Below are 26,185 nucleotides of genomic sequence, written 5' to 3'. Positions count from 1 at the left end.
TCTTGAAGCAGGCAGATGTCTAAGGGTTAATTTATTTTCAGTCTGAATGTCAAGCAAGAATCACAGTCCAAAGGAGAAGAGGATGCAGTCATTTCAAATTCAGCTACAGTCCAGAACACGGTCCAGAAACATGCCATGAATATATAGAATAACAGCACTTTACAGTTTCACTATTTGTTGCTTTCTCCCTTCCATTGAACTAACAGTGAGGAATGTTTAATCAGCTGCAATAAAGTCTCCTGCTGAAGGAGCTCCACTTGTGAATTTTACATTTATTAACGGTATATACGAGTTGTTTTGAAAAGCAATGAACACACAATCCTTCACCATGGACAGGAGGCCCTCTTCGTATAGTGATACTCACTGGGTGCTTCACTGAGTAATTAATAATCATGTAGTCGTTGCCTAGAGGAAGCCAAGATCGCAGGGTAACAAAGTCTCTGTTCTTCAATGGACTTGGACACTTCCCTAACAGAGAGAAAAACCACATGGCACTTTAGCATTTGTTACACAGGAAGGAGGCCTTAAACAATGCCGTACTTAAATACATCATAGAATCATAGAAAGTTTAAGGCACAGAAAGAGGCCACTTGGCCTATCGTGTCTGTGCTGCCAAAAAACGATCCACCTATTCTAATCCCACCTTCCAGCATTTGGTCCGTAGCCCCTGCAGATTACAGCACTTGAGATGCCTATCCAAACTCCTTTTAAATGAGTTGACGGTCTCTGCCTCAACTACCCTTTCAGGCAGTGAGTTCCAGACCCCCACCACCCTCTGGGTGAAAAAGTTTTCCTCATCTCCCCTCTAATTATTCTATCACTTACTTTAAATCTATGCCCCCTCATCACTGACCTCTCTGCTAAGGTGAATAGACCCTTCACCTCCACTCTATCCAGGCCCCTCAAAATTTTGTACATTTCAATCAGATCTCCCCTCAGCCTTCTCTGTCCCAAGGAGAACAACCCCAGCCTATCCAATCTTTCCTCATAGCTGCATTTTTCCAGTACTGGCAACATCCTCATAAATCTCCTCTGGACCCTCTCTAGTGCAATTACATCCTTTCTGTAATGAGGTGACCAGAACTGCACACAGTACTCAAGTTGTGGCCTAACAAACGAATTATACAGTTCCAGCATAACCTCCCTGCTCTTGTATTCTATACCTCGGCTAATAAAGGAAAGGATTCCATATGTCTTCTTAACTACCTTATCGATCTGTCCTGCTACCTTCAGGAATCTGAGGACATTCACTCCAAGGTCCCTCACTTCCCCTACACTTCTCAGTATTTTCCCATTTATCGTGTATTCCTTTGCCTTGTTTGACCTCCCCAAATGCATCACCTCACACTTCTCCAAGTTGAATTCCATTTGCCACTTTTCTGCCCATCTAACCAGACCATCAATATCTTCCTGCAGCCTACAGCTATCCTCCTCACTATCTACCACACGGCCAATCCTTGTGATTGATTCTGCAAATAGTAATTGGCACCCAACAATGATGTTATGCATTTGGAAAGTTTATTTACTAGACAAGAAAAGTTTATTAATTTCCCTCATGGCACGCAGATGGATTGATGGAAAACAACTTCAGGCATTTGCATCAATGGTTTTTTTGACGTGAAATTTGTGTCGTTCAAATTAAATAAAAAGAAGCACTGTGACACGGCCCCTGTGACTCCACCACTGTGACAACATCACTGTAACTCCATCACTGTGACTCCATCACTGTGACTCCATCCCGTGACACCACCATTGTGTCTCCACCCCATGACATCACTACTGTGACTCCATCCCTGTGACACCACCACTGTGACTCCACCCCTGTGACACCACCCCTGTGACTCCATCCCGTGACATCACCACTCTGACTCCACCCCTGTGACACCACCATTGTGTCTCCACCCCGTGACATCACGACTGTGACTCCACCCCTGTGACACCAAAGAGTGACTCCATCCCTGTGACACCACCCCTGTGACTCCATCCCTGTAACATCACCACAGTGACACCACCACTGTGACTCCACCCTGTGACACCACCCCGTTGACACCACCACTGCGACTCCACCCCTTTGACATCACCTCTGTGACTCCACCCCGTAACACCACCCCTGGAACTCCACCCCGTGACACCACCACTATGAATCCACCCCTGTGACACCACATCTGTGACACCACCCCGTGACACCACCCCTGTGACACCACCACTGCGACTCCACCCCTGTGACATCACCACTGTGACTCCATCCCTGTGACACCACCACTCTGACTCCATCCCTGTGACTCCACCCCGTGACACCACCCCGTGACACCACCCCTGTGATTCCACCCCGTGACACCACCACTGTGACTCCACCCCGTGACACCAGTCCTGTGACTCCACCCCATGACACCACCTCTGTGAACCCCCACTGTGACTCCACCCCGTGAAACCACCCCTGTGACTCCACCCCATGACACCACCACTGTGACTCCACCCCGTGACACCAGCCCTGTGACTCCACCCCGTGACACCACCCCTGTGTCACCACCACGGTGACTCCACCGCATGACACCACCACTGTGACTCCACCCCGTGACACCACTCCTGTCACTCCACCCCGTGACATCACCCTGTGACTCCACCCTTGACACCACCCCTGTGACACCACCACTGCGACTCCAGCCCTATGACATCACCACTGCAACTCCATCCCTGTGACTCCACCCCGTGACACCACCCCTGTGACACCACCACTCTGATTCCGCTGCGACTCCACCCCTTTGACATCACCACTGTGACACCACCACTGTGACTCCACCCCGTGACACCACCCCTGTGACTCCACCCCGTGACACCACCCCTGTGACACCACCCCTGTGATCCAATCCCTGTGACATCAGCACTGTGTCTCCATCCCTGTGACAGCACCCCATTGACACCACCCCGTGACACCACCACTGTGACACCACCCCTGTGACTCCATCCCTGTGACACCACCACTGTGACACCATCCCAGTGACACCACCACTGTGACTCCATCCCTGTGACATCACCACTGTGACACCACCACTGCGACTCCACCACTGTGACACTACCCCTGTGACACCACCCCGTGACACAAACACTGTGACACCACCACTGCGACTCCACCCCTGTGACATCACCACTGTGACTCCATCCCTGTGTCTCCACCCCTGTGACACCACCCCTGTGACACCACACCGTGACACCACCACTGTGACTCCACCACTGTGACTCCACCCCTGTGACATCACCACTGTGACTCCATCCCTGTGACATCACCACTGTGACACCACCCCGTGACACCATCACTGTGACACCACCACTGTTACTCCACCACTGTGACACCACCACTGTGACTCCATCACTGTGACACCACCCCATGACACCACCATTGTGACACCACCCCTGTGACACCACCACTGTGACACCATCCCAGTGACACCACCACTGTGACTCCATCCCTGTGACATCACCACTGTGACACCACCACTGCGACTCCATCCCTGTGACACCACCCCTGTGACTCCACCCCTGTGACTCCACCACTGTGACACCACCACTGTGACACCACCCCGTGACACCACCACAGCGACTCCACCCCTGTGACACCACCACTGTGACTCCATCCCTGTTACACCACCCCGTGACACCACCACTGTGACACCACCCCGTGACTCCATCCCTGTGACACCACCACTGTGACACCATCCCAGTGACATCACCTCTGTGACACCATCACTGTGACACCACCCCATGACACCACCATTGTGACACCACCCCTGTGACTCCATCCCTGTGACACCACCACTGTGACACCATCCCAGTGACACCACCACTGTGACTCCATCCCTGTGACATCACCACTGTGACACCACCACTGCGACTCCATCCCTGTGACACCACCCCTGTGACTCCACCCCTGTGACTCCACCACTGTGACACCACCACTGTGACACCATCCCGTGACACCACCACAGCGACTCCACCCCTGTGACACCACCACTGTGACTCCATCCCTGTTACACCACCCCGTGACACCACCACTGTGACACCACCCCTGTGACTCCATCCCTGTGACACCACCACTGTGACACCATCCCAGTGACACCACCACTGTGACTCCATCCTTGTGACATCACCACTGTGACACCACCACTGCGTCTCCATCCCTGTGACACCACCCCTGTGACACCACCCCATGACACCACCACTATGACACCACCACCGCGACTTCACCCCTGTGACACCACCCTGTGACAGCACCCCTGTGACTCCACCCCTATGACCCAATCCCTGTAACATCATCACTGTGTCTCCACCCCTTTGACATCACCACTGTGACTCCATCCCTGTGACACCACCCCTGTGACACCACCCCGTGACACCACCACTGTGACACCACCCCTGTGACTCCATCCCTGTGACACCACCACTGTGACACCATCCCAGTGACACCACCACTGTGACTCCATCCCTGTGACATCACCACTGTGACACCACCACTGCGACTCCATCCCTGTGACACCACCCCTGTGACACCACCCCGTGACACCACCACTGTGACACCACCACTGCGACTCCACCCCTGTGACATCGCCACTGTGACTCCATCCCTGTGACTCCACCCCATGACACCACCCCTGTGACACCACCCCGTGACACCACCACTGTGACTCCACCACTGTGACACAAGCACTGCGACTCCACCCCTGTGACATCACCACTGTGACTCCATCCCTGTGACATCACCACTGTGACACCACCCCGTGACACCATCACTGTGACTCCACCACTGTGACTCCACCACTGTGACACCACCACTGTGACTCCATCCCTGTGACATCACTTTTGTGACACCATCACTGTGACACCACCCCTGTGACACCACCCCTGTGACTCCATCCCTGTGACACCACCACTGTGACACCATCCCAGTGACACCACCACTGTGACTCCATCTCTGTGACATCACCACTGTGACACCACCACTGCGACTCCATCCCTGTGACACCACCCCTGTGACTCCATCCCTGTGACACAACCACTGTGACACCATCCCAGTGACACCACCACTGTGACTCCATCCTTGTGACATCACCACTGTGACATCACCATTGTGACTCCATCCCTGTGACATTACCACTGACTCCATCCCTGTGACACCATTACTGTGACTATTTCCCTGTGACATCACCACTGTGACTCCATTCCTGTGACACCACCCCTGTGACACTACCCCGTGACACTACCACTATGACTCTTTCCTTGTGACATCACCATTGTGACTCCATCCCTGTGACACCACCACTGCAACTCCACCCCTTTGACACCACCACTCTGACTCCATCCCTGTGACTCCACCCCGTGACACCATCCCTGTGATACCACCACCCCTGTGACTCCATCCCTGTGACATCACCACTGTGACACCACCACTGTGACTCCATCTCTGTGACATCACCACTGTGACACCACCACTGCGACTCCATCCCTGTGACACCATCCCAGTGACACCACCACTGTGACAACATCCTTGTGACATCACCACTGTGACATCACCATTGTGACTCCATCCCTGTGACATTACCACTGACTCCATCCCTGTGACACCATTACTGTGACTATTTCCCTGTGACATCACCACTGTGACTCCATTCCTGTGACACCACCCCTGTGACACTACCCCGTGACACTACCACTATGACTCTTTCCTTGTGACATCACCATTGTGACTCCATCCCTGTGACACCACCACTGCAACTCCACCCCTTTGACACCACCACTCTGACTCCATCCCTGTGACTCCACCCCGTGACACCATCCCTGTGATACCACCACCCCTGTGACTCCATCCCTGTGACATCACCACTGTGACACCACACCGTGACTCCACCCCGTGACACCATCCCTGTGACACCACCCCGTGACACCACCACTGTGACTCCATCTCTGTGACATCACCACTGTGACATCACCACTGCGACTCCATCCCTGTGACACCATCCCAGTGACACCACCACTGTGACAACATCCTTGTGACATCACCACTGTGACATCACCATTGTGACTCCATCCCTGTGACATTACCACTGTGACTCCATCCCTGTGACACCATTACTGTGACTATTTCCCTGTGACATCACCACTGTGACTCCATTCCTGTGACACCACCCCTGTGACACCACCCCGTGACACTACCACTGTGACTCTTTCCCTGTGACATCACCATTGTGACTCCATCCCTGTGACACCACCACTCTGACTCCACCCCTTTGACACCACCACTCTGACTCCATCCCTGTGACTCCACCCCTTGACACCATCCCTGTGATACCACCACTGTGACACCACCCCTGTGACTCCATCCCTGTGACATCACCACTGTGACACCACACCGTGACCCCACCCCGTGACACCATCCCTGTGACACCACCCCGTGACACCACCACTGCGACTCCATCCCGTGACATCACCACTCTGACTCCACCCCTGTGACACCACCATTGTGTCTCCACCCCGTGACATCACTACTGTGACTCCACCCCTGTGACACCAAAGAGTGACTCCATCCCTTTGACACCACCCCTGTGACTCCATCCCTGTAACACCACCACAGTGACACCACCCCTGGGACTCCACCCCGTGACACCACCACTGTGACTCCACCCCATGACACCACCCCTGTGACACCACCACTGCGACTCCATCCCTGTGACACCACCACTCTGACTCCATCCCTGTGACTCCACCCCGTGACATCCCCCTGTGACACCACCCCATGAGTCCACCTCTGTGACACCACCATTGTGTCTCCACCCCGTTACATCACGACTGTTACTCCACCCCTGTGACACCACCACTGCACATCCACCCCTTTGACACCACCCCTGTGACTCCAACCCTGTGACACCACCCTGTGACACCACCCCTGTGACACCACCACTGTGACACCAGCACTGTGACTCCACCCCGTGACACTACCCCAGTGACTCCACCCCGTGACACCACCACTGTGACACCACCACTGCGACTCCACCCCTGTGACATCACCCCGTGACATCACCCTGTGACACCACCCCTGTGACAACACCACTGCGACTCCATCCCTGTGACACCACCCCTGTGACACCACGACTGTGACTCCACCCCGTGACACCACCCCTGTGATTCCACCCCGTGACACCACCACTGTGACTCCACCCCGTGACACCAGTCCTGTGACTCCACCCCATGACACCACCTCTGTGAACCCCCACTGTGACTCCACCCCGTGAAACCACCCCTGTGACTCCACCCCATGACACCACCACTGTGACTCCACCCCGTGACACCACCCCTGTGTCACCACCACTGTGACACCACCCCGTGACACCACTCCTGTGACTCCACCCCGTGACACCACCACTGTGACTCCACCCTTGACACCACCCCTGTGACACCACCACTGTGACTCCACCCCGTGACACCACCACTGCGACTCCGGCCCTGTGACATCACCACTGCAACTCCATCCCTGTGACATCACCTCTGTGACACCATCCCGTGACACCACCCCTGTGACACCACCACTGTGAATCCACCCCTGTGACACCACCACTGTGACACCAGCACTGTGACTCCACCCCGTGACACTACCCCAGTGACTCCACCCCGTGACACCACCACTGTGACACCACCACTGCGACTCCACCCCTGTGACATCACCCCGTGACATCACCCTGTGACACCACCCCTGTGACAACACCACTGCGACTCCATCCCTGTGACACCACCCCTGTGACACCACGACTGTGACTCCACCCCGTGACACCACCCCTGTGATTCCACCCCGTGACACCACCACTGTGACTCCACCCCGTGACACCAGTCCTGTGACTCCACCCCATGACACCACCTCTGTGAACCCCCACTGTGACTCCACCCCGTGAAACCACCCCTGTGACTCCACCCCATGACACCACCACTGTGACTCCACCCCGTGACACCAGCCCTGTGACTCCACCCCGTGACACCACCCCTGTGTCACCACCACGGTGACTCCACCGCATGACACCACCACTGTGACTCCACCCCGTGACACCACCACTGCGACTCCACCCCTGTGACATCACCCCGTGACATCACCCTGTGACACCACCCCTGTGACAACACCACTGCGACTCCATCCCTGTGACACCACCCCTGTGACACCACGACTGTGACTCCACCCCGTGACACCACCCCTGTGATTCCACCCCGTGACACCACCACTGTGACTCCACCCCGTGACACCAGTCCTGTGACTCCACCCCATGACACCACCTCTGTGAACCCCCACTGTGACTCCACCCCGTGAAACCACCCCTGTGACTCCACCCCGTGACACCACCACTGCGACTCCACCCCTGTGACACCACCCATTTGACACCAACCCTGTGACACGACCCCTGAGACTCCATCCCTATGAAATCACCACTGTGACTCCACCCTGTGACATCACCACTGTGACATCATCCCAGTGACTCCATCCCTGTGATATCACCAATGTGACTCCACCCCGTGACACCACACATTTGACACCACCGCTGTGACACCATCCCTGTGACACGACCCCTGTGACTCCATCCCTGTGACACCACCCCTGTTACTCTACCCCTTTGATATAACCACTCTGACACCATCCCTGTGTCTCCATCCCTGTGACATCACCACTGTGACACCACCGCTGTGACACCATCCCTGTGACACCATCCCTGTGTCTCCATCCCTGTGACATCACCACTGTGACTCCACCCTGTGACACCACCCCTGTGACACCATCCCTGTGACACCACCCCTGTGACATCACGACTGTGACTCCACCCTGTGACACCACCCCTGTGACACCACCCCTGTGACACCATCCCTGTGACACCACCCCTGTGACATCACCACTGTGACTCCACCCTATGACATCACCACTCTGACACCATCCCTGTGTCTCCACCCTGTGACACCACCCCTGTGACACCACCCCTGTGACACCATCCCTGTGACACCACCCCTGTGACATCACCACTGTGACTCCACCCTATGACATCACCACTCTGACACCATCCCTGTGTCTCCATCCCTGTGACATCACCACTGTGACACCACCGCTGTGACACCATCCCTGTGACACCATCCCTGTGTCTCCATCCCTGTGACATCACCACTGTGACTCCACCCTGTGACACCACCCCTGTGACACCATCCCTGTGGCACCACCCCTGTGACATCACGACTGTGACTCCACCCTGTGACACCACCCCTGTGACACCACCCCTGTGACACCATCCCTGTGACACCACCCCTGTGACATCACCACTGTGACTCCACCCTATGACATCACCACTCTGACACCATCCCTGTGTCTCCACCCTGTGACACCACCCCTGTGACACCACCCCTGTGACACCATCCCTGTGACACCACCCCTGTGACATCACCACTGTGACTCCACCCTATGACATCACCACTCTGACACCATCCCTGTGTCTCCATCCCTGTGACATCACCACTGTGACACCAACCCGTGACTCCACCCCGTGACACCACCCAATTGACACCACCGCTGTGACACCATCCCTGTGACACGGCCCCTGTGACTCCATCCCTGTGACACCACCCTTGTTACTCCACCCCTGTGACATCACCACTCTGACACCATCCCTGTGACTCCGCCCTGTGACACCATCCCTGTGACACCATCCCTGTGACACCACCCCTGTGACTCCACCCTGTGACACCACCCCTGTGACACCATCCCTGTGACACGGCCCCTGTGACTCCATCCCTGTGACACCACCCCTGTTACTCCACCCCTGTGACATCACCACTGTGACACCACCCCTGTGACACCACCCATTTGACATCACCACTGTGACTCCACCCTGTGACATCTCCACTCTGACACCATCCCTGTGTCTCCATCCCTGTGACATCACCACTGTGACACCACTCTGTGACTCCACCCCATGACTCCACCCCTGGAGACTAGCCAGCTGTGTACTGACTACTGGGAGTCGGAATTCATACCTAGTCAATACATCAACTGGAATCTATCTGATGTCAGCAGACAGATGGGAAAGGCCGCACTCGTGCTTGATGTGCTTGCGTGGGATTCTGTGCAACGATATGAGCTGATGGTATAAATTAGGTCTGCCACACCATTGCTCTTTGCATGATGTTTTCAAGTGTTAATGGGAGTTATAATCTTTGTGTTACAAGGAGCCAATTAGCCCTTTGTATCGTGCAATATTTAATTGATCTGTGTTTGATTGTGTTTGTCTGTTCACTGATCATGTTCACTGTGCTTAATTGCTTAAGCCTGTGAGTGGAGCGCAAGGATTATGAAACTGAAACCACATACAAGAACGTTCTGGTAAAAACAGACTGAGTTCTGAAGAGACAATGTGCTGAATTTTACATTGTCGCCACCGAAATTGGAGGCAGCTGTAAACAATGTTGTCCCACATGCGCGGGCTTTCCTCACGGAGCCGCCATGATATTAAACACAGTGGATCATTTCAATGGCTGGGGCGGAACGTCCTCCCCAATGATGTGGAAGTGGGGGGAGGTGGTGGTCTGTGCCTGGCAATAGAGTCAGGCGCCGACGCCATTTTTAAAGGGCTTCGAGCCCTTTCATTTAAGTTAAATTTTTAATGATAAATGTTGGAAAAAATTTTGAAAACATTTCATTTTCCCCTCTCTTACCCCCCCGCAATACACGCCACGAGGCGGAGAGTATCATGGATAGCACGTATAGAGAGGTGGTCACACCACAGGCTCGGACTCCACAGGCAGGAGGGGAATGGGTGACCACCAGGCAGAGCAAGAGGACTAGGCAGACAGTGCAGGAATCTCCTGTGGCTATTCCCCTGCAAAACAGATATACTGTTTTGGATACTGTTGGGGGGAATGGCCTCTCAGGGGAAAGCAGCAACAGCCCAATTCGTTGCACCACGGTTGGCTCTGCTGCACAGGGGAGGAGTAAAAAGTGTGGGAATGCAATAGTTATAGGGGATTCAATTGTAAGGGGAATAGATAGGGGTTTCTGTGGCCGCAAAAGAGAATCCAGGATGGTATGTTGCCTCCCTGGTGCGAGGGTCAAGGATGTCTCAGAGCGGTTACAGGACATTCTGAAGGGGGAGGGTGAACAGCCAGTGGTCGTGGTACACATTGGTACAAACGACATGGGTAAAGAAAAGGATGAGGTCCTAAAAGCAGAATATAGGGAGCTAGGAAGTATGTTGAAAAGTAGGACCTCAAAGGTAGTGATCTCAGGATTACTACCAGTACCATGTGCGAGTCAGAGTAGAAATAGCAGGATATATCGGATGAATACGTGGCTGAAGAAATGGTATGAGGGGGAGGGTTTTAGATTATTGGGACATTGGGACCGATTCTGGGGGAGGTGGGACCAGTACAAACTGGACGGGTTACACCTGGGCAGGACCAGGACTGATGTCCTACGGGGAGAATTTGCTAGAGTGGTTGGGGAGGGGGAAAATGGCAGGGGGATGGGAACCTTTGCAAGGAGTCAGAGGAGGGGGGATCTAAGACAAGAACAAAACACAGTAAGGGGAATAAGAAAAGTGATAGGAAGAGAAATCAAGGGCCAGAATCAAACAGGGCCACAGTGAAAAATAGTGGGAAGGGGACAAGTAATATTAAAAAGACAAGCCTTAAGGCTTTGTGCTTTAATGCGCGGAGCATTCATAGAAACATAGAAAATAGGAGCAGGAGTAGGACATTCAGCCCTTCGAGCCTGCTCCGCCATTCATTATGATCATGGCTGATCATCCAACTCAGTAACCTGTTCCTGCTTTCGCCCCATACCCTTTGATCCCTTTAGACCCAAGAGCTAATATCTATCTGTGGGGCGGCACAGTGGCGCAGTGGTTAGCACCGCAGTCTCACAGCTCCAGGGACCCGGGTTCGATTCCGGGTACTGCCTGTGTGGAGTTTGCAAGTTCTCCCTGTGTCTGCGTGGGTTTTCTCCGGGTGCTCCGGTTTCCTCCCACAAGCCAAAAGACTTGCAGGTTGATAGGTAAATTGGCCATTATAAATTGTCACTAGTATAGGTAGGTGGTAGGGAAATATAGGGACAGGTGGGGATGTTTGGTGGGAATATGGGATTAGTGTAGGATTAGTCTAAATGGGTGGTTGATGTTCGGCACAGACTCGGTGGGCCGAAGGGCCTGTTTCAGTGCTGTATCTCTAATCTAAAATCTAATCTAACTCCTTCTTGAAAACATACAATGTTTTGGCCTCAACTGCTTTCTGTGGTAGCGAATTCCACAGGCTCACCACTCTCTGGGTGAAGAAATTTCTCCTCATCTCAGTCCTGAAAGGTTTACCCCGTATCCTTAGACTATGACCCCTGGTTCTGGACTCCCCCACCATCGGAACATCCTTCCTGCATTTGTGCTGTCATGTCCTGACCTGACTTCCCAGCCCAAAGTTCATAAACATCAATCTTTATGCTTTTCCACCATCTTGTAAACCAATGATTTTAGTTTTACCGTGCTCCCCCTCGCACTGAAAAACTTACCTGCTCCTCCCTCTCCACCAGTGTCACACCTTGGATCCCTGATTGGGGACCCGAAGGTATGGAAGTGCCGGCCACCAGCACCAATATCGCTCAGAACCGGATGGCGGGAGTGGGTAAGTAATTTATTTCTAATTTACATTTTTTTAAATATGCAGATTTGGTTCCTGGCGCAGAGCAGCAGAGGGGCCACCATGAGGCCTCGCTGCCGATGGCAATATTGGGCCGCACCATCCCGGCGCTGAGGCCCGTGGTGGATCTCTGCTGGAGGCATTTTCCACATCCCCCCCGCCCCGTCACAACCTCTATCGTCGGCGGGGGGTGGGGGTGGGGGCTGTAAAATCCAGCCCAATGTGTAGAAATCTTGTACGTGCTGAGGTATTTTAAAGTACTGTAAATAAACCTGTTGTTGACTTTGAACTAGTGTCCCCTTACAGCATCCAATTATTCACATTACTGCCATTTACTGGATGGTACTGGTGCAAAATAGATTCCACAATTGTGACAGCACAAGAGGTACTGAGCTCCAGGAAATGATTTCAATGTATGAAGTACTTTGAGGTGCTTTGATAGCATATAGTGTTGCATAAATGCAAGAATTTTGCTTGCTCTAACACTAGTCCACACTGCAGCGGGTGGGCTTGATGTGTTTTTGAGTGCAGAGCTGGTTTGCAATGCCTTGGTTGAGTCCATTCACAGGCCAGGCTGTGGAGCAAGAGGGTAACTAGAGAAAGGATTGGCCCACTCAAGGACAAAGGAGGAAAGTTATGCGTGGAGTCAGAGAAAATGGGTGAGATTCTAAATGAGTACTTTGTATCGGTATTCACCGAGGAGAGGGACATGACGGATGTTGAGGTTAGGGACAGATGTTTGATTACTCTAGGTCAAGTCGGCATAAGGAGGGAGGAAGTGTTGGGTATTCTAAAAGGCATTAAGGTGGACAAGTCCCCAGGTCCGGATGGGATCTATCCCAGGTTACTGTGGGAAGCGAGAGAGGAAATAGTTGGGGCCTTAACAGATATCTTTGCAACATCCTTAAACACGGGTAAGGTCCCGGAGGACTGGAGAATTGCTAATGTTGTCCCCTTGTTTAAGAAGGGTAGCAGGGATAATCCAGGTAATTATAGACCGGTGAGCCTGACGTCAGTGGTAGGGAAGCAGCTGGAGAAGATATTGAGGGATAGGATCTATTCCCATCTGGAAGAAAATGGGCTTATCAGTGATAGGCAACATGGTTTTGTGCAGGGAAGGTCATGTCTTACCAACTTAATAGAATTCTTTGAGGAAGTGACAAAGTTGATTGATGAGGGAAGGGCTGTAGATGTCATATACATGGACTTCAGTAAGGCGTTTGATAAGGTTCCCCATGGCAGGCTGATGGAGAAAGTGAAGGCGCATGGGGTCCAAGGTGTACTAGCTAGATGGATAAAGAACTGGCTGGGCAACAGGAGACAGAGAGTAGCAGTGGAAGGGAGTTTCTCAAAATGGAGACGTGTGACCAGTGGTGTTCCACAGGGATCCGTGCTGGGACCACTGTTGTTTGTGATATACATAAATGATCTGGAGGAAAGTATAGGTGGTCTGATTAGCAAATTTGCAGACGACACTAAGATTGGTGGAGTAGCAGATAGTGAAGGGGACTGTCAGAGAATACAGCAGAATATAGATAGACTGGAGAGTTGGGCAGAGAAATGGCAGATGGAGTTCAATCAGGGCAAATGCGAGGTGATGCATTTTGGAAGATCCAATTCAAGAGTGAACTATACAGTAAATGGAAAAGTCCTGTGGAAAATTGATGTACAGAGAGATTTGGGTGTTCAGGCCCATTGTTCCCTGAAGGTGGCAACGCAGGTCAATAGAGTGGTCAAGAAGGCATACGGCATGCTTTGCTTCATCGGACGGGGTATTGAGTACAAGAGTTGGCAGGTCATGTTACAGTTGTATAGGACTTTGGTTCGGCCACATTTGGAATACTGCGTGCAGTTCTGGTCGCCACATTACCAAAAGGATGTGGATGCTTTGGAGAGGGTGCAAAGGAGGTTCACCAGGATGTTGCCTGGTATGGAGGGCGCTAGCAATGACGAGAGGTTGAGTAGATTAGGATTATTTTCATTAAAAAGATGGAGGTTGAGGGGGGACCTGATTGAGGTGTACAAAATCATGAGAGGTATAGACAGGGTGGATAGCAAGAAGCTTTTTCCCAGAGTGGGGGATTCAATTACAAGGGGACACGAGTTCAAAGTGAAAGGGGAAAAGTTTAGGGTGGATATCCGTGGAAAGTTCTTTACGCAGAGGGTGGTGGGTGCATGGAATGCATTGCCAGCGGAGGTGGTAGACGCGGGCACGATAGCGTCTTTTAAGATGTATCTAGACAGATACATGAATGGGCAGGAAGTAAAGAGATACAGACCCTTAGAAAATAGGCGACAGGTTTAGATAGAGGATTTGGATCGGCGTAGGCTTGGAGGGCCGAAGGGCCTGTTCCGGTGCTGTAATTTTCTTTGTTCTTTGTTCTTTGTTCAGGCTGGTTTCCCCACAGCACGGAAAAGGTTCTGCACCAAAGAAACCCTGATGTGACAGACGGAGGTGGAGGGGTGACATGATAGAGGTTTACAAAGTTATGAGCGGCATGGACAGAGTGGATAGTCAGAAGCTTTTTCCCAGGGTGGAAGAGTCAGTTACTAGGAGACATAGGTTTAAGGTGCGAGGGGCAAAGTTTAGAGGGGATGTGCGAGGCAAGTTCTTTACACAGAGGGTGGTGAGTGCCTGGAACTTGCTGCCAGGGGAGGTGGTGGAAGCAGGTACGATAGCGACGTTTAAGAGACATCTTGACAAATACATGAATAGGAAGGGAAGAGAGGGATATGGGCCCCGGAAGTGCAGAAGGTGTTACTTTAGGCAGGCATCAAGATCGGCGCAGGCTTGGAGGGCCGAATGGCCTGTTCCTGTGCTGTACTGTTCTTTGTTCATCAGCGCCAAGGCGTCTACTCCTCCCACTGCAGCAGATTCACCGCCTAGTGACATGGATCTGCTCGGTAAGTGTCAAAAAACTGCAACAGCAGAAACATTCAAACACTGCACACAACCAAAGATATTTTTAAATGCTTTTCTTTGAGCTACAGGTTTTAACTGTGAGAACCACAATAGCTGGGCATCACATTATTGTGAGGTATCCTACCCAGCAGGCTGCATAGCCTTTCATTCATCATTTTTATCATTGAAATGCAGCAGTTGACATAAAGAAGGTGACAGATGTGCCTCTACAGGCTTAGAATATCAGCATGTGAGGTTTTGGCTTCCTGTCTCAGGCTCGCACCAGGGTTGACAATTGTATGTTGGCTCTGGGTGCTGACAGCACTCAGTAAATCAATTCCGCAAGCACACGGACTAGAAATAAAGCCATGTCACAATTTTAAGGTGAAAACTTCAGCAAACACTGGGGTAACTTTCTAGAGGAATAGAATTGAAAAGCCGGGGAGTTACGTTAAGCTTCTATTGCACCTTGGTTAGACTACTCCAGTAACACCGAGTACAGTGCTGGTCTCCGTATTACAAAAGAGGATATAGAATTAATGGAGAAGGTGCAAAAAAAATACAAGGATGATACCAGAACTGAGAGGTTGCAGAGGCACTTTGTTGTATAAAAGAGAAGGCAGAAGGGTAACCTCATAGAGGTCTTTAAAATTATGAAGGGGTTTGATAGAATGGATGTAGAGAAGATGTTTCACCTTGTGGGAGAATCCACAACTAGGATTCATAAATATAAGATAGTCACAAATAAATCCAAAAGGAATTCAGAAGCAACCTCTTTACTCAGTGGCAAGAATGTGAAACTCGCTACCACAAGGAGTGGTTGAGACAAATAACAGATGCATTTAAGGGGAAGCTGAATGTGTACATACGGGAGAAAGTGGTAGGAGGATCGTGTGGAGCCTGTCCCGTTTCTGTGCTGTGATTTTAACATAATTCTCTTTTAACTTTGGGGCTGTGGCAAATAAGTTGACAATTCTCCTGGAATTAACAAGAAATCCTGGTGACATAGAGTTGGCACTTCCATGGTTTGTCTTGTTAATTGCCCTGAAGTGCACCAGTCTGGCAGTATTCCTGACAGAGCAAACTTACTGCTGGGAGCAGGTCCTAACTGTGCTGTTCGACAGGGGGAATCCTACTTGTGGAACTTGAAGAAGTGATGAGAAAGAAGGATTTTTCTCTGGAGCAATTTGATGACGAGCTTTTTCAAATTTATCAAGGGTTGTTTATAAAACCACGTTGGCGTCTGTTCTATGCCGATCCAGAACTTTAAAAATCGACTAGTGACGAGTGTTGGAATTGTACTATTGGGAACTTGATGATCTGATAAAAATTGACTGTGGCCAGGAATGTGTAAGGGGTTAATAGAGGATAAAACGAGTTCCATTGTAATACCACATTTGAAGATATAAGTGAGCTAAGCTGGAGACCCTGCAGCTGAAGAGAGCTGAGCTTTACCAGACTGGGTTCATCTGCTACGATGTTGACCAACAACACAAAGAACATCACTTTACAAACCCCCAGGTCCACAGTGTACAAAGAGGACAGACCCATGAATTAAGAAAGAACTTGCATTGATATAGCACCTTACGTGACCTCCGAATGCCACAAAGCGCTTCGCAGCCAATGAATTTCATTTTGAAGTGTAGTTACTGTGGTAACGTCAGAAAAACTGCAGCCAAATGGTACACAGCAAGCTCCCACAAACAGCAATGAAATAATGATGAGGTCATCCATTTTGGTGATTTTAATTGAGCAATAAATATTGGCCAGGATGTTGGAGAGAGCTCCCTTGCTCTTCTTCAAAATACTGCTATGGAACCTTTTACATCCACTTGGGAGAGCAGGCAGAGTTTAAGATCTCATCTGAAATACAGCATCTCTGACAGGGCAGCACATCTTCCAGTGTCAGTCTGGATGTTCCTGCTCAAATCTCTGGAGTGGGATTTGAACTTGCAACCTCCGACTCAGAGATGAGCGAACTACAGCTCAGCCACAGCTAAAATAACTGCAAAGATTTCACTTACCTCAACTTTCAGGCCGGATTGCCAAGGTTTGAGGCCAATTGTGCCTTATAGGCTGTGTTTGGACATTCCTACCCTATAAAATATGTCAGGGTAGGAAATAATATTACCAATTTTTAAAAATTCATTCGTGGAATTTGGGTGTCGCTGGCCTAGCCAGCATTTATTGCCCAGCCCTAATTGCCCTTGAGAAGGTGGTGATGAGCTGCCTTCTTGAACCGCTGCAGTCCATGTGGGGTAGGTACACCCACAGTGCTGTTAGGAAGGGAGTTCCAGGATTTTGACCCAGCAACATTGAAAGAACGGCGATATAGTTCCAAGTCAGGATGGTGTGTGACTTGGAGGGGAACTTGCAGGTGGTGGTGTTCCCATGCATCTGCTGCTCTTGTCCTTCGAGGTGGTAGAGGTCGTGGGTTTGGAAGGTGCTGTCCAAGGAACCTTGGTGCATTGCTGCAGTGCATCTTGTAGATGGTACACAATGCTGCCACTGTGCGTCAGTGGTGGAGGGAGTGAATGTTTGTGGATAGGGTGCCAATCAAGCGGGCTGCTTTGTCCTGGATGGTGTCGAGCCTCTTGAGTGTTGTTGGAGCTGCACCCATCCAGGCAAGTGGAGAGTATTCCATCACACTCCTGACTTGTGCATTGGAGATGGTGGACAGGCTTTGGGGAGTCAGGAGGTGAGTTACTCGCCATAGGATTCCTAACCTCTTGTGATTTGGAGGGGAACTTGCAGGTGGTGATGTTCCCTTGCATTTTCTGCCCTTGTCCTTCTAGTTGGTAGAGATGCGGCACCTACTTAACATGACACTGTGACCTGCAACCTCTGTCACACAAAGCGCCCACTCAGCACTATCCAAGAAATTGGCAGGCTGATAGATCATCCTGATTCCTTACCTCTGTCTTACTTCCTTTTTCTTGAATTGATGTGCAGAAGTCATCAGCTGAACAAATTTTGTACTTACAGTAAGGTATTGCTGACTTACTAACTACTCCCCAATCCCTGTCTCTCTCTGCCATGGGTGATGCTCTCTTTGCATTATGCCCTATTTATTTTATGCATTACTTAACCACCCATGTACAGATTACTCTGTGATCTCGATAATTCGGCGCTGGGAATTAACATCTCAGCATTTTCAGTTTAACAACTTGCCTTCGCACAATTTCACAAGAGTTATGCTTCATAGCAAAACATTTGGAATTTGTGGTTACTTACAGGAGTAATATCCCACATCTGCATTCACTGTCAGCCGACCAATATCATAGGTCTCGATCATATTCGTATCCCATTTCTTTCTGTAGTGTGTGTCATGAAGAACATCATAGAGGGTTGCAGCTGAAACATCCTTGCAGTTAATTCTCATCTGGAACAAGAAATATTGGCAGTTTGGACAGATACATAACAGGTTTCTAAGATTAAGGATTAACACAGAACTGAACTAAATACGGTACTAAGATTGTGACAAAACTTTTCATAAAGGTGGGTGTATCTGTACTCATTCCAGCACAATGCCAATCAATTCTGTACAAATTTCTTCTAACTTTAGATCCATGATAGAAAATGGGTATTGTAGATAGAAAACATAAATGCATGAATCATGTACAAGATATAGCTCAGATATTAATGCCTTCTGTGATCATTATCTTTCCCATAATTATACAACATGAGACTCTGTCTGTCAGATGTAGATGACTTAATTGAAGTTTCTGAGATCATGATGGCAGTTCAAAATCTCGAAGCAGACAAATTGTTTACAAATTCACAAAAATAAACTCATCAGCTATGATCCACAGTTTGCTCATTGCCTTTCTCAAGATTTTGCCATTAGAACTAATTAATTAAATAATAGTCACTGTAATATCAAATAAAAATACTATCATAACTTCTGTATATTTAAGTAAAGATATCTAGTCTTAAATTATTTATTTAAAAATACTGCACTAATTACATTTCTAAAAATAAAATTATTGTAATTGTATCTAAACTCAACCTCAAAAGAAAGATTGTTCAACTGTGTTCTTCCAAATTTAGCTCCATTATATTGTCTTATAAAAATGGCTTGAGCCAACTAGACCAGTTTGAATAAATCAGGCTCATCTGCATGTTCCTGTCATTAGTAAAACAAGTTATGGCCAGACCTCACCTTGCACAGCTGAAAAATTTTATATAATGAGTTTCCTGCTGATAACCAGCAGCTAAACTTTGAAACATAAGATGAAACAACCAGTATAAAACAACATCAATGGTAAATGAAATAATTAGAGATTACCAGTGGATACATCATATTGATCAGGTTTATGATGGGCATTTAATAAAGTCCAGGCTAACTACAAAAATATTCTTCAATAAATAAGTAAAGTTGGCATGGCAACAGTGAGAGCTACCATGCAGTGATGGAACTAGGGTTCCATCTAGCTATTCCGCTTGGCTTCTGATCTCAGTTGCACTACTACAGGGTGGCGCGAGCAGTGGAGGGCCATCAATTGGCTGCTGATGCACATTTCCTAGCACCCTGCTGTTTGGCGGCAATTAGATCAGAGGAGGTATGTACCAACTGCTGTCAAGTTCACCATTGGAGGTGTGTGGAGCAGCTGGACCTGTATCAGCAGAATGAGGGAGAAGGGAAGGACAAGGAAGTAACAAATTGCCGGATTACTGTTCATTTGCAACTAGATAAGTTTCCAGAATTACGTCACCAATAAATGCACCTATCACCCCTGCACTCGCTGACCTATGTTGGCGCCTGGTTCAGCAATGCCTCAAATTTAAATTTGTCATTGTTGCATTCAGATCTTTTCATAGGCTTGCTCCTCTCTGAAACCTTCTCCACTCCTTCAACCCTCCAAGAAATCTACATTCATTCAATTCTGGCCTCTTGTGCCTTCCTGATTTCCTTTGCCCCACCACTGGTAGCAATGCCTTCGGCAGTCTAAGTCATAAAGTCTCAAATTCCCTTCCTAATCCACTGCACCATACCACCTCTCTCTTCTGCTTTGAGATACTCCTTAAAATATACCTCTTTGACCAAGCTTTTGTTCAAAAATATCTTTACATGGCTCAGTGCCAAATGTTTTCACTTCAGTGAAGCACTTTGTGATGATGGGACTAATGGCAGACAAGTCACCAGGACCTGATGGCCTGCATCCAAGGGTTTTAAAGGAAGTAGCTGCAGAGATAGTGGAGGCATTGGTCATAATATACCAAAACTCACTGGATTCCGGTAGGGTACCAGTGGATTGGAAAACCGCTAATGTGACACCCCTATTCAAGAAAGGAGGCAGAAAGAAAGCAGGAAACTATAGACCAGTTAGCTTAACATCTGTCATTGGGAAAAGGCTAGAGTCCATTATTAAGAAAGAAATAGCAGGACATTTAGAAAAACATAATGCAATCAAACAGAGTCAACATGGTTTAATGAAAGGGAAATCATGTTTGACAAATTTATTAGAGTTCTTTGAGGATATAACAAGCAGAATGGATAAAGGGGAACTGGTAGATGCAGTGTATTTAGATTTCTAGAAGGTGTTCGATACGGTGCCACATAAAAGGTTTTGCACAAAATAGGAGCTCAGGGTATTGGGGGTAATGTGTTGGCATGGATTGAGGATTGGCTAACACACAGAAGGCAGAGAGTCAGGATCAATCGGTCTTTTTCAGGTTGGAAAGCCATAACTAGTGGGGTGCCACAAGGATCGGTCCTAGGGCCTCAACTATTTACTATCTATATTAATGACTTAGAGGAAGGGACAGAGTGTAGTGTATCCAAATTTGCTGATGATACAAAAATAGGTGGGAAGGCATGTTGTGATGAGGGCACAAAGAATCTGCAAAGGGATATAGATAGGTTACGTGAGTGGGCAAAAACTTGACAGATGGAATTCAAAGGGCATTTAAGTGGTCATTGGATAGACATATGGATGAAAATGGAATAGTGTAGGTCAGATGGTTTCACAGGTCGGCGCAACATCGAGGGCTGAAGGGCCTGTACTGCACTGTAATGTTCTAATTCTAATGTGGGAAAGTGTGAGGTCATCCACTTTGGTAGGAAGAATAAAAAGGCAGATTATTATTTAGGTGGAGAAAGACTACAAAATACTGCAGTACAGAGGGATCTGGGTGCTCTTGTACATGAAACACAGAAAGTTAGCTTGCAGGTGTAGCAAGTTATTAGGAAGGCAAATGGAATTTTAGCCTTTATTGCTAGGGGAGTGAGAGTTTAAAAATAGGGATGTCTTGTTACAACTGTACAGGGTGTTGGTGAGGCCACACCTGGAGTACTGCGTACAGTTTTGGTCCCCGTATTTAAAGAAGGATATACTAGCATTGCAAGCAGTTCAGAAAAGGTTCACTAGGCTGATTCCTGGGATGAAGGGGTTGTCTTATCAAGAACGGCTAAACAGGTTCATTGGAGTTTAGAAGAATGAGAGGTGATCTTATTGAAACGTACAAGATTCTGATGGGGGTTGACAGGGTAGATGTTGAGAAGATGTTTCCACTAGTGGGGGAATCTCGAACTAGGGGACATAATTACAGAATAAGGGGTCACACATTTAAAACTGAGATGCAAAGGAACTTCTTCTCTCAGAGGGTGGTGAATCTCTGGAATTCTCTGCCTCAGAGAGTTGTGGAGGCTGGGTCACTAAATGTATTTAAGAAGGAGCTAGATAGATTTTTGAAATCTCGGGGAGTCGAGGGTTATGTGGAGCAGGCCCGAAAGAGGAGTTGAGGCCTGGGACAGATTACCCATGATCATATTGAATGGTGGGGCAGGTTTGAGGGGCTGAATGGCCTACTCCTGCTCCTATTTCTTATGTTCTTATGTTCTACTGCGTGAAAGGTGCAGTGTAAGTTCAAACTGTTGTGTAAAAGCTACCATGAGTGATATTTTGTAAAGGCTTAACTCACTTCCCTGTAACAGAATTACTAACCCTTTCCAAGTAAACAGCTTAACACATTTCGGGTAAATTGACTATCACCTAACTTGAAACAGTGAAGGTGAGGATTTGATAAGAATAGATTAAGCGTATGTACAATAACAGCAATTTACAGGTTAAAGTTTCACCAAATCTACTGGTGATTTAAAACATAAACAAAGCTGCATTTCTTTTGGTAACTTATCAGATATGAATGCTGTCATAGTAAACTGCTTACAATTCACGGAGGTACATCATTTATGTTAATATATTTTCCCAGGGGATCATGCCCCTGAACCCTCCCTTTCCCCAGAAATTTACCAACTATTATGCTCCTTCACTCTTGATATATCCAACTTCAGGTTTTCATGTAGTTATGTTTTTATTTCTTTAAAACAAGTGAAGGAGGAGGTGTTGGGTGTCTTGCAAAGCATTAAGGTAGATAAGTCCCCAGGACCTGATGGGATCTACCCCAGAATACTGAGGGAGGCAAGGGAAGAAATTGCTGGGACCTTGACAGAAATCTTTGCATCCTCATTGGCTACAGGTGAGGTCCCAGAGGACTGGAGAATAGCCAATGTTGTTCCTTTGTTTAAGAAGGGTAGCAAGGATAATTCAGGAAATTATAGGCCGGTGAGCCTTACGTCAGTGGTAGGGAAATTATTAGAGAGGATTCTTCAAGACAGGATTTACTCCCATTTGGAAACAAATGGACTTATTAGCAAGTGGCAGCATGGTTTTGTGAAGGGGAGGTCATGTCTCACTAATTTGATTGACTTTTTTGAGGAACTGACGAAGATGATTGATGAAGGAAGGGCAGTGGATGTTATCTGTATGGACTTCAGTAAAGCCTTTGACAAGGTCCCTCATGGCAGACTGGTACAAAAGGTGAAGTCACACTATATCAGAGGTGAGCTGGCAAGATGGATACAGAACTGGCTCGGTCATAGAAGACAGAGTGTAGCGGTGGAAGGGTGCTTTTCTGAATGGAGGGATGTGACTAGTGGTGTTCCGCAGGGATCTGTGCTGGGACCTTTAATCTTTGTCGTATTTATAAATGATTTGGAGGAAAATGTAGCTGGTCTGATGAATAAGTTTGCGGACGACACAAAGGTTGGTGGAGTTGTGGACAGTGATGAGGATTGTCAGAGGATACAGCAGGATATAGATCGGTTGGAGACTTGGGCGGAGAAATGGCAGATGGAGTTTAATCCGGACAAATGTGAAGTAATGCATTTTGGAAGGTCTAATGCAGGTGGGAAGTATACAGTAAATGGCAGAACCCTTAGGAGTATTGACAGACAGAGAGATCTGGGCGTACAGGTCCACAGGTCACTGAAAGTGGCAACGCAGGTAGATAAGGTAGTCAAGAAGGCATACGGCATGCTTGCCTTCATCGGTCGGGGCATAGAGTATAAAAATTGGCAGGTCATGCTGCAGCTGTACAGAACTTTAGTTAGGCCACACTTAGAATATTGTGTGCAATTCTGGTCGCCACACTACCAGAAGGACATGGAGGCTTTGGAGAGGGTACAGAAGAGGTTTACCAGGATGTTGCCTGGTTTGGAGGGCATTAACTATGAGGAGAGGTTGGATAGACTCGGATTGTTTTCACTGGAACGATGGAGGTGGAGGGGCGACATGATAGAGGTTTACAAAGCTATGAGTGGCATGGACAGAGTGGATAGTCAGAAGCTTTTTCCCAGGGTGGAAGAGTCAGTTACTAGGGGACATAGGTTTAAGGTGCGAGGGGCAAAGTTTAGAGGGGATGCGTGAGGCAAGTTCTTTACACAGAGGGTGGTGAGTGCCTGGAACTTGTTGCCGGGGAGGTGGTGGAAGCAGGTACCATCGAGACGTTTAAGAGGCATCTTGACAAATACATGAATAGGATGGGAATAGAGGGATACGGTCCCCAGAAGTGCAGAAGGTTTTAGTTTAGGCAGGCATCAAGATTGGCGCAGGCTTGGAGGGCCGAATGGCCTGTTCCTGTGCTGTACTGTTCTTTGTTCTTTGAATGTTGGGTATATCTATTTCCTAAGTTACAAAACTAATGTCGCTACTTGTTTTCACATGTTATAGACTTTTTTTGGACACTAAGGGATATGGGGATAGGACAGGAAAGTGCAGTCGAAGTAGAATATCAGCCATGGGCTTATTGAATGGTGAAGCAAGCTCAAGGGCTGAATGGGCTACTCTTGCTCTTATTTATTACATTCCTACCTTCTCTTAAACTGGGTTGCCAGTATTTTGAGGCTATAGTTTGTCTGGTGCCCCAGTTGAACAATGCAGAGTGCAGATGTTGTTTGAGGATTGCATCAAGCTTGGTTGTAAAGGCTCGCTATCATTTCCCAGTTGCTGGTCTGCATATAACTCCCTGATAAAAGAACTTGTGATGACAACTCTTAAACAACCGTGATGTGTCTGTTATTCTTGTCCTGTGGCGTCTGTTACAGCAGAAACAAAGTAGAATCCATAATGTCAGAAGCTTCAATTTGTTATGCAATCTGCTTCCTAAAGCAGTTCTGTAATATAGACACAGTCTCAGTGTGGGAATGGATGAAGACACCGCCCAGCCCCCATCGTTAGGCCGGCAACTATTTCCTGTAGCTTGCTGATGTTACTGATAGAGAACTGCTACAATGAGAGAGAGGAAATGAGTGCATCAGAGCCAGTCATGATCAAAGTTCTTACTGATTATCCTGAAATGTGCTCCAGTTGGATATTTAGAAAATATTCCATTTAAAAAATAATCATGTTCCACTACACAGCCTTTGAAGTATTTTTAATATATGCTTAACATTTCACCAGAAGCCATAAAACAAGCCTAGAAATTTGACTTGTGCAATGCCTGTTGTTCAGGCACTAAATGACCTCCTAAGCCTCCAATATGTCAGACAGGACATGCTCATTGTGAGCTGCCATATTAATATAGGTGAAAAAACAGGCGTCCCCGGTCTGTGCCTGAAACAGGCATTCAGTCCTTTGCATATGCAAGTGAATGGGTCTATCAACCGTTCGAGGCCCCCTCTCAAATGCAGCTGACACTGGGCTATCTCCAGTCAGGATAAACAGGTCTGGATGCAGCCTAAAATATCCATTACATCTTCCAACAATTCAAATAGCAGAAACTACATTACCTGCAGGTCAGGCTAAAGCAACTGACCAAATGTAGTTACAAATAAGATTAAACACAGAACACAAAGATGCAGATGATATATACAGTGCAGTTGATCAACTTTGCTCAGCATATAAACTGGGCTAACTACTTAAAAATACAGCTTGAAGTTCTAGCTTTTCATGGAAAGATCCAGTATCTGATGAATATAGCTCTCTATTCACCTCTGTCTGATGGTGGCAGCACAGAGAAAAAACTGAAGCAGAAATGTTTTGGTGTGTTAGGTTTTTTTTTCTTTTGAATTTGAAACAATTTCTTTGAAAAGCATTCAAGCAATAAAATATGAATCGCTTTAACAGCCTCAGTCAACAATGACAGGATGGTGCAGAATCACTGCGTTTCAAGCATACTATATTCAGGCAAGGAGCAGAGCAAAAATAACACGAATTCGAAATTATTATTTGCATTATCAGAAAGAAAATAAAGAACTTGCTCTTCTCAAGGGCAATTAAGGATGGGCAATAAATGCTGTCCTAGTCAGTGACG

The 26,185-nt window shown here is 48.4% G+C and overlaps 1 protein-coding gene and 1 long non-coding RNA gene across 2 annotated transcripts in view; one reads left to right on the top strand and one right to left on the bottom strand.

The window, feature by feature from the left end:
* The window catches only part of stard15 (StAR-related lipid transfer (START) domain containing 15), a 58,261-nt gene extending 33,177 nt beyond the window's left edge, over nucleotides 1-25,084 (bottom strand). The window contains exons 1-3 of the mRNA XM_068044104.1: nucleotides 24,745-25,084; nucleotides 18,827-18,974; nucleotides 365-468 (exon numbers count right to left, since the gene is read on the bottom strand). Of these exons, the coding sequence (XP_067900205.1) occupies nucleotides 365-468; nucleotides 18,827-18,974 (252 nt within the window). The 5' untranslated portion in view covers nucleotides 24,745-25,084. The remainder of the gene's footprint in view (nucleotides 1-364; nucleotides 469-18,826; nucleotides 18,975-24,744) is intronic.
* The window catches only part of LOC137376083 (uncharacterized), a 95,904-nt gene continuing 80,068 nt past the window's right edge, over nucleotides 10,350-26,185 (top strand). The window contains exons 1-2 of the long non-coding RNA XR_010976130.1: nucleotides 10,350-10,390; nucleotides 12,584-12,675. This is a non-coding gene — a long non-coding RNA (uncharacterized lncRNA). The remainder of the gene's footprint in view (nucleotides 10,391-12,583; nucleotides 12,676-26,185) is intronic.

The sequence above is a fragment of the Heterodontus francisci genome, chromosome 12 (assembly GCF_036365525.1).
Source record: "Heterodontus francisci isolate sHetFra1 chromosome 12, sHetFra1.hap1, whole genome shotgun sequence".
In the NCBI taxonomy this organism is placed as follows: domain Eukaryota; kingdom Metazoa; phylum Chordata; class Chondrichthyes; order Heterodontiformes; family Heterodontidae; genus Heterodontus; species Heterodontus francisci.
Note: the sequence above shows the minus strand (reverse complement) of the source record. Positions and strands in the feature narration are given on the sequence as shown.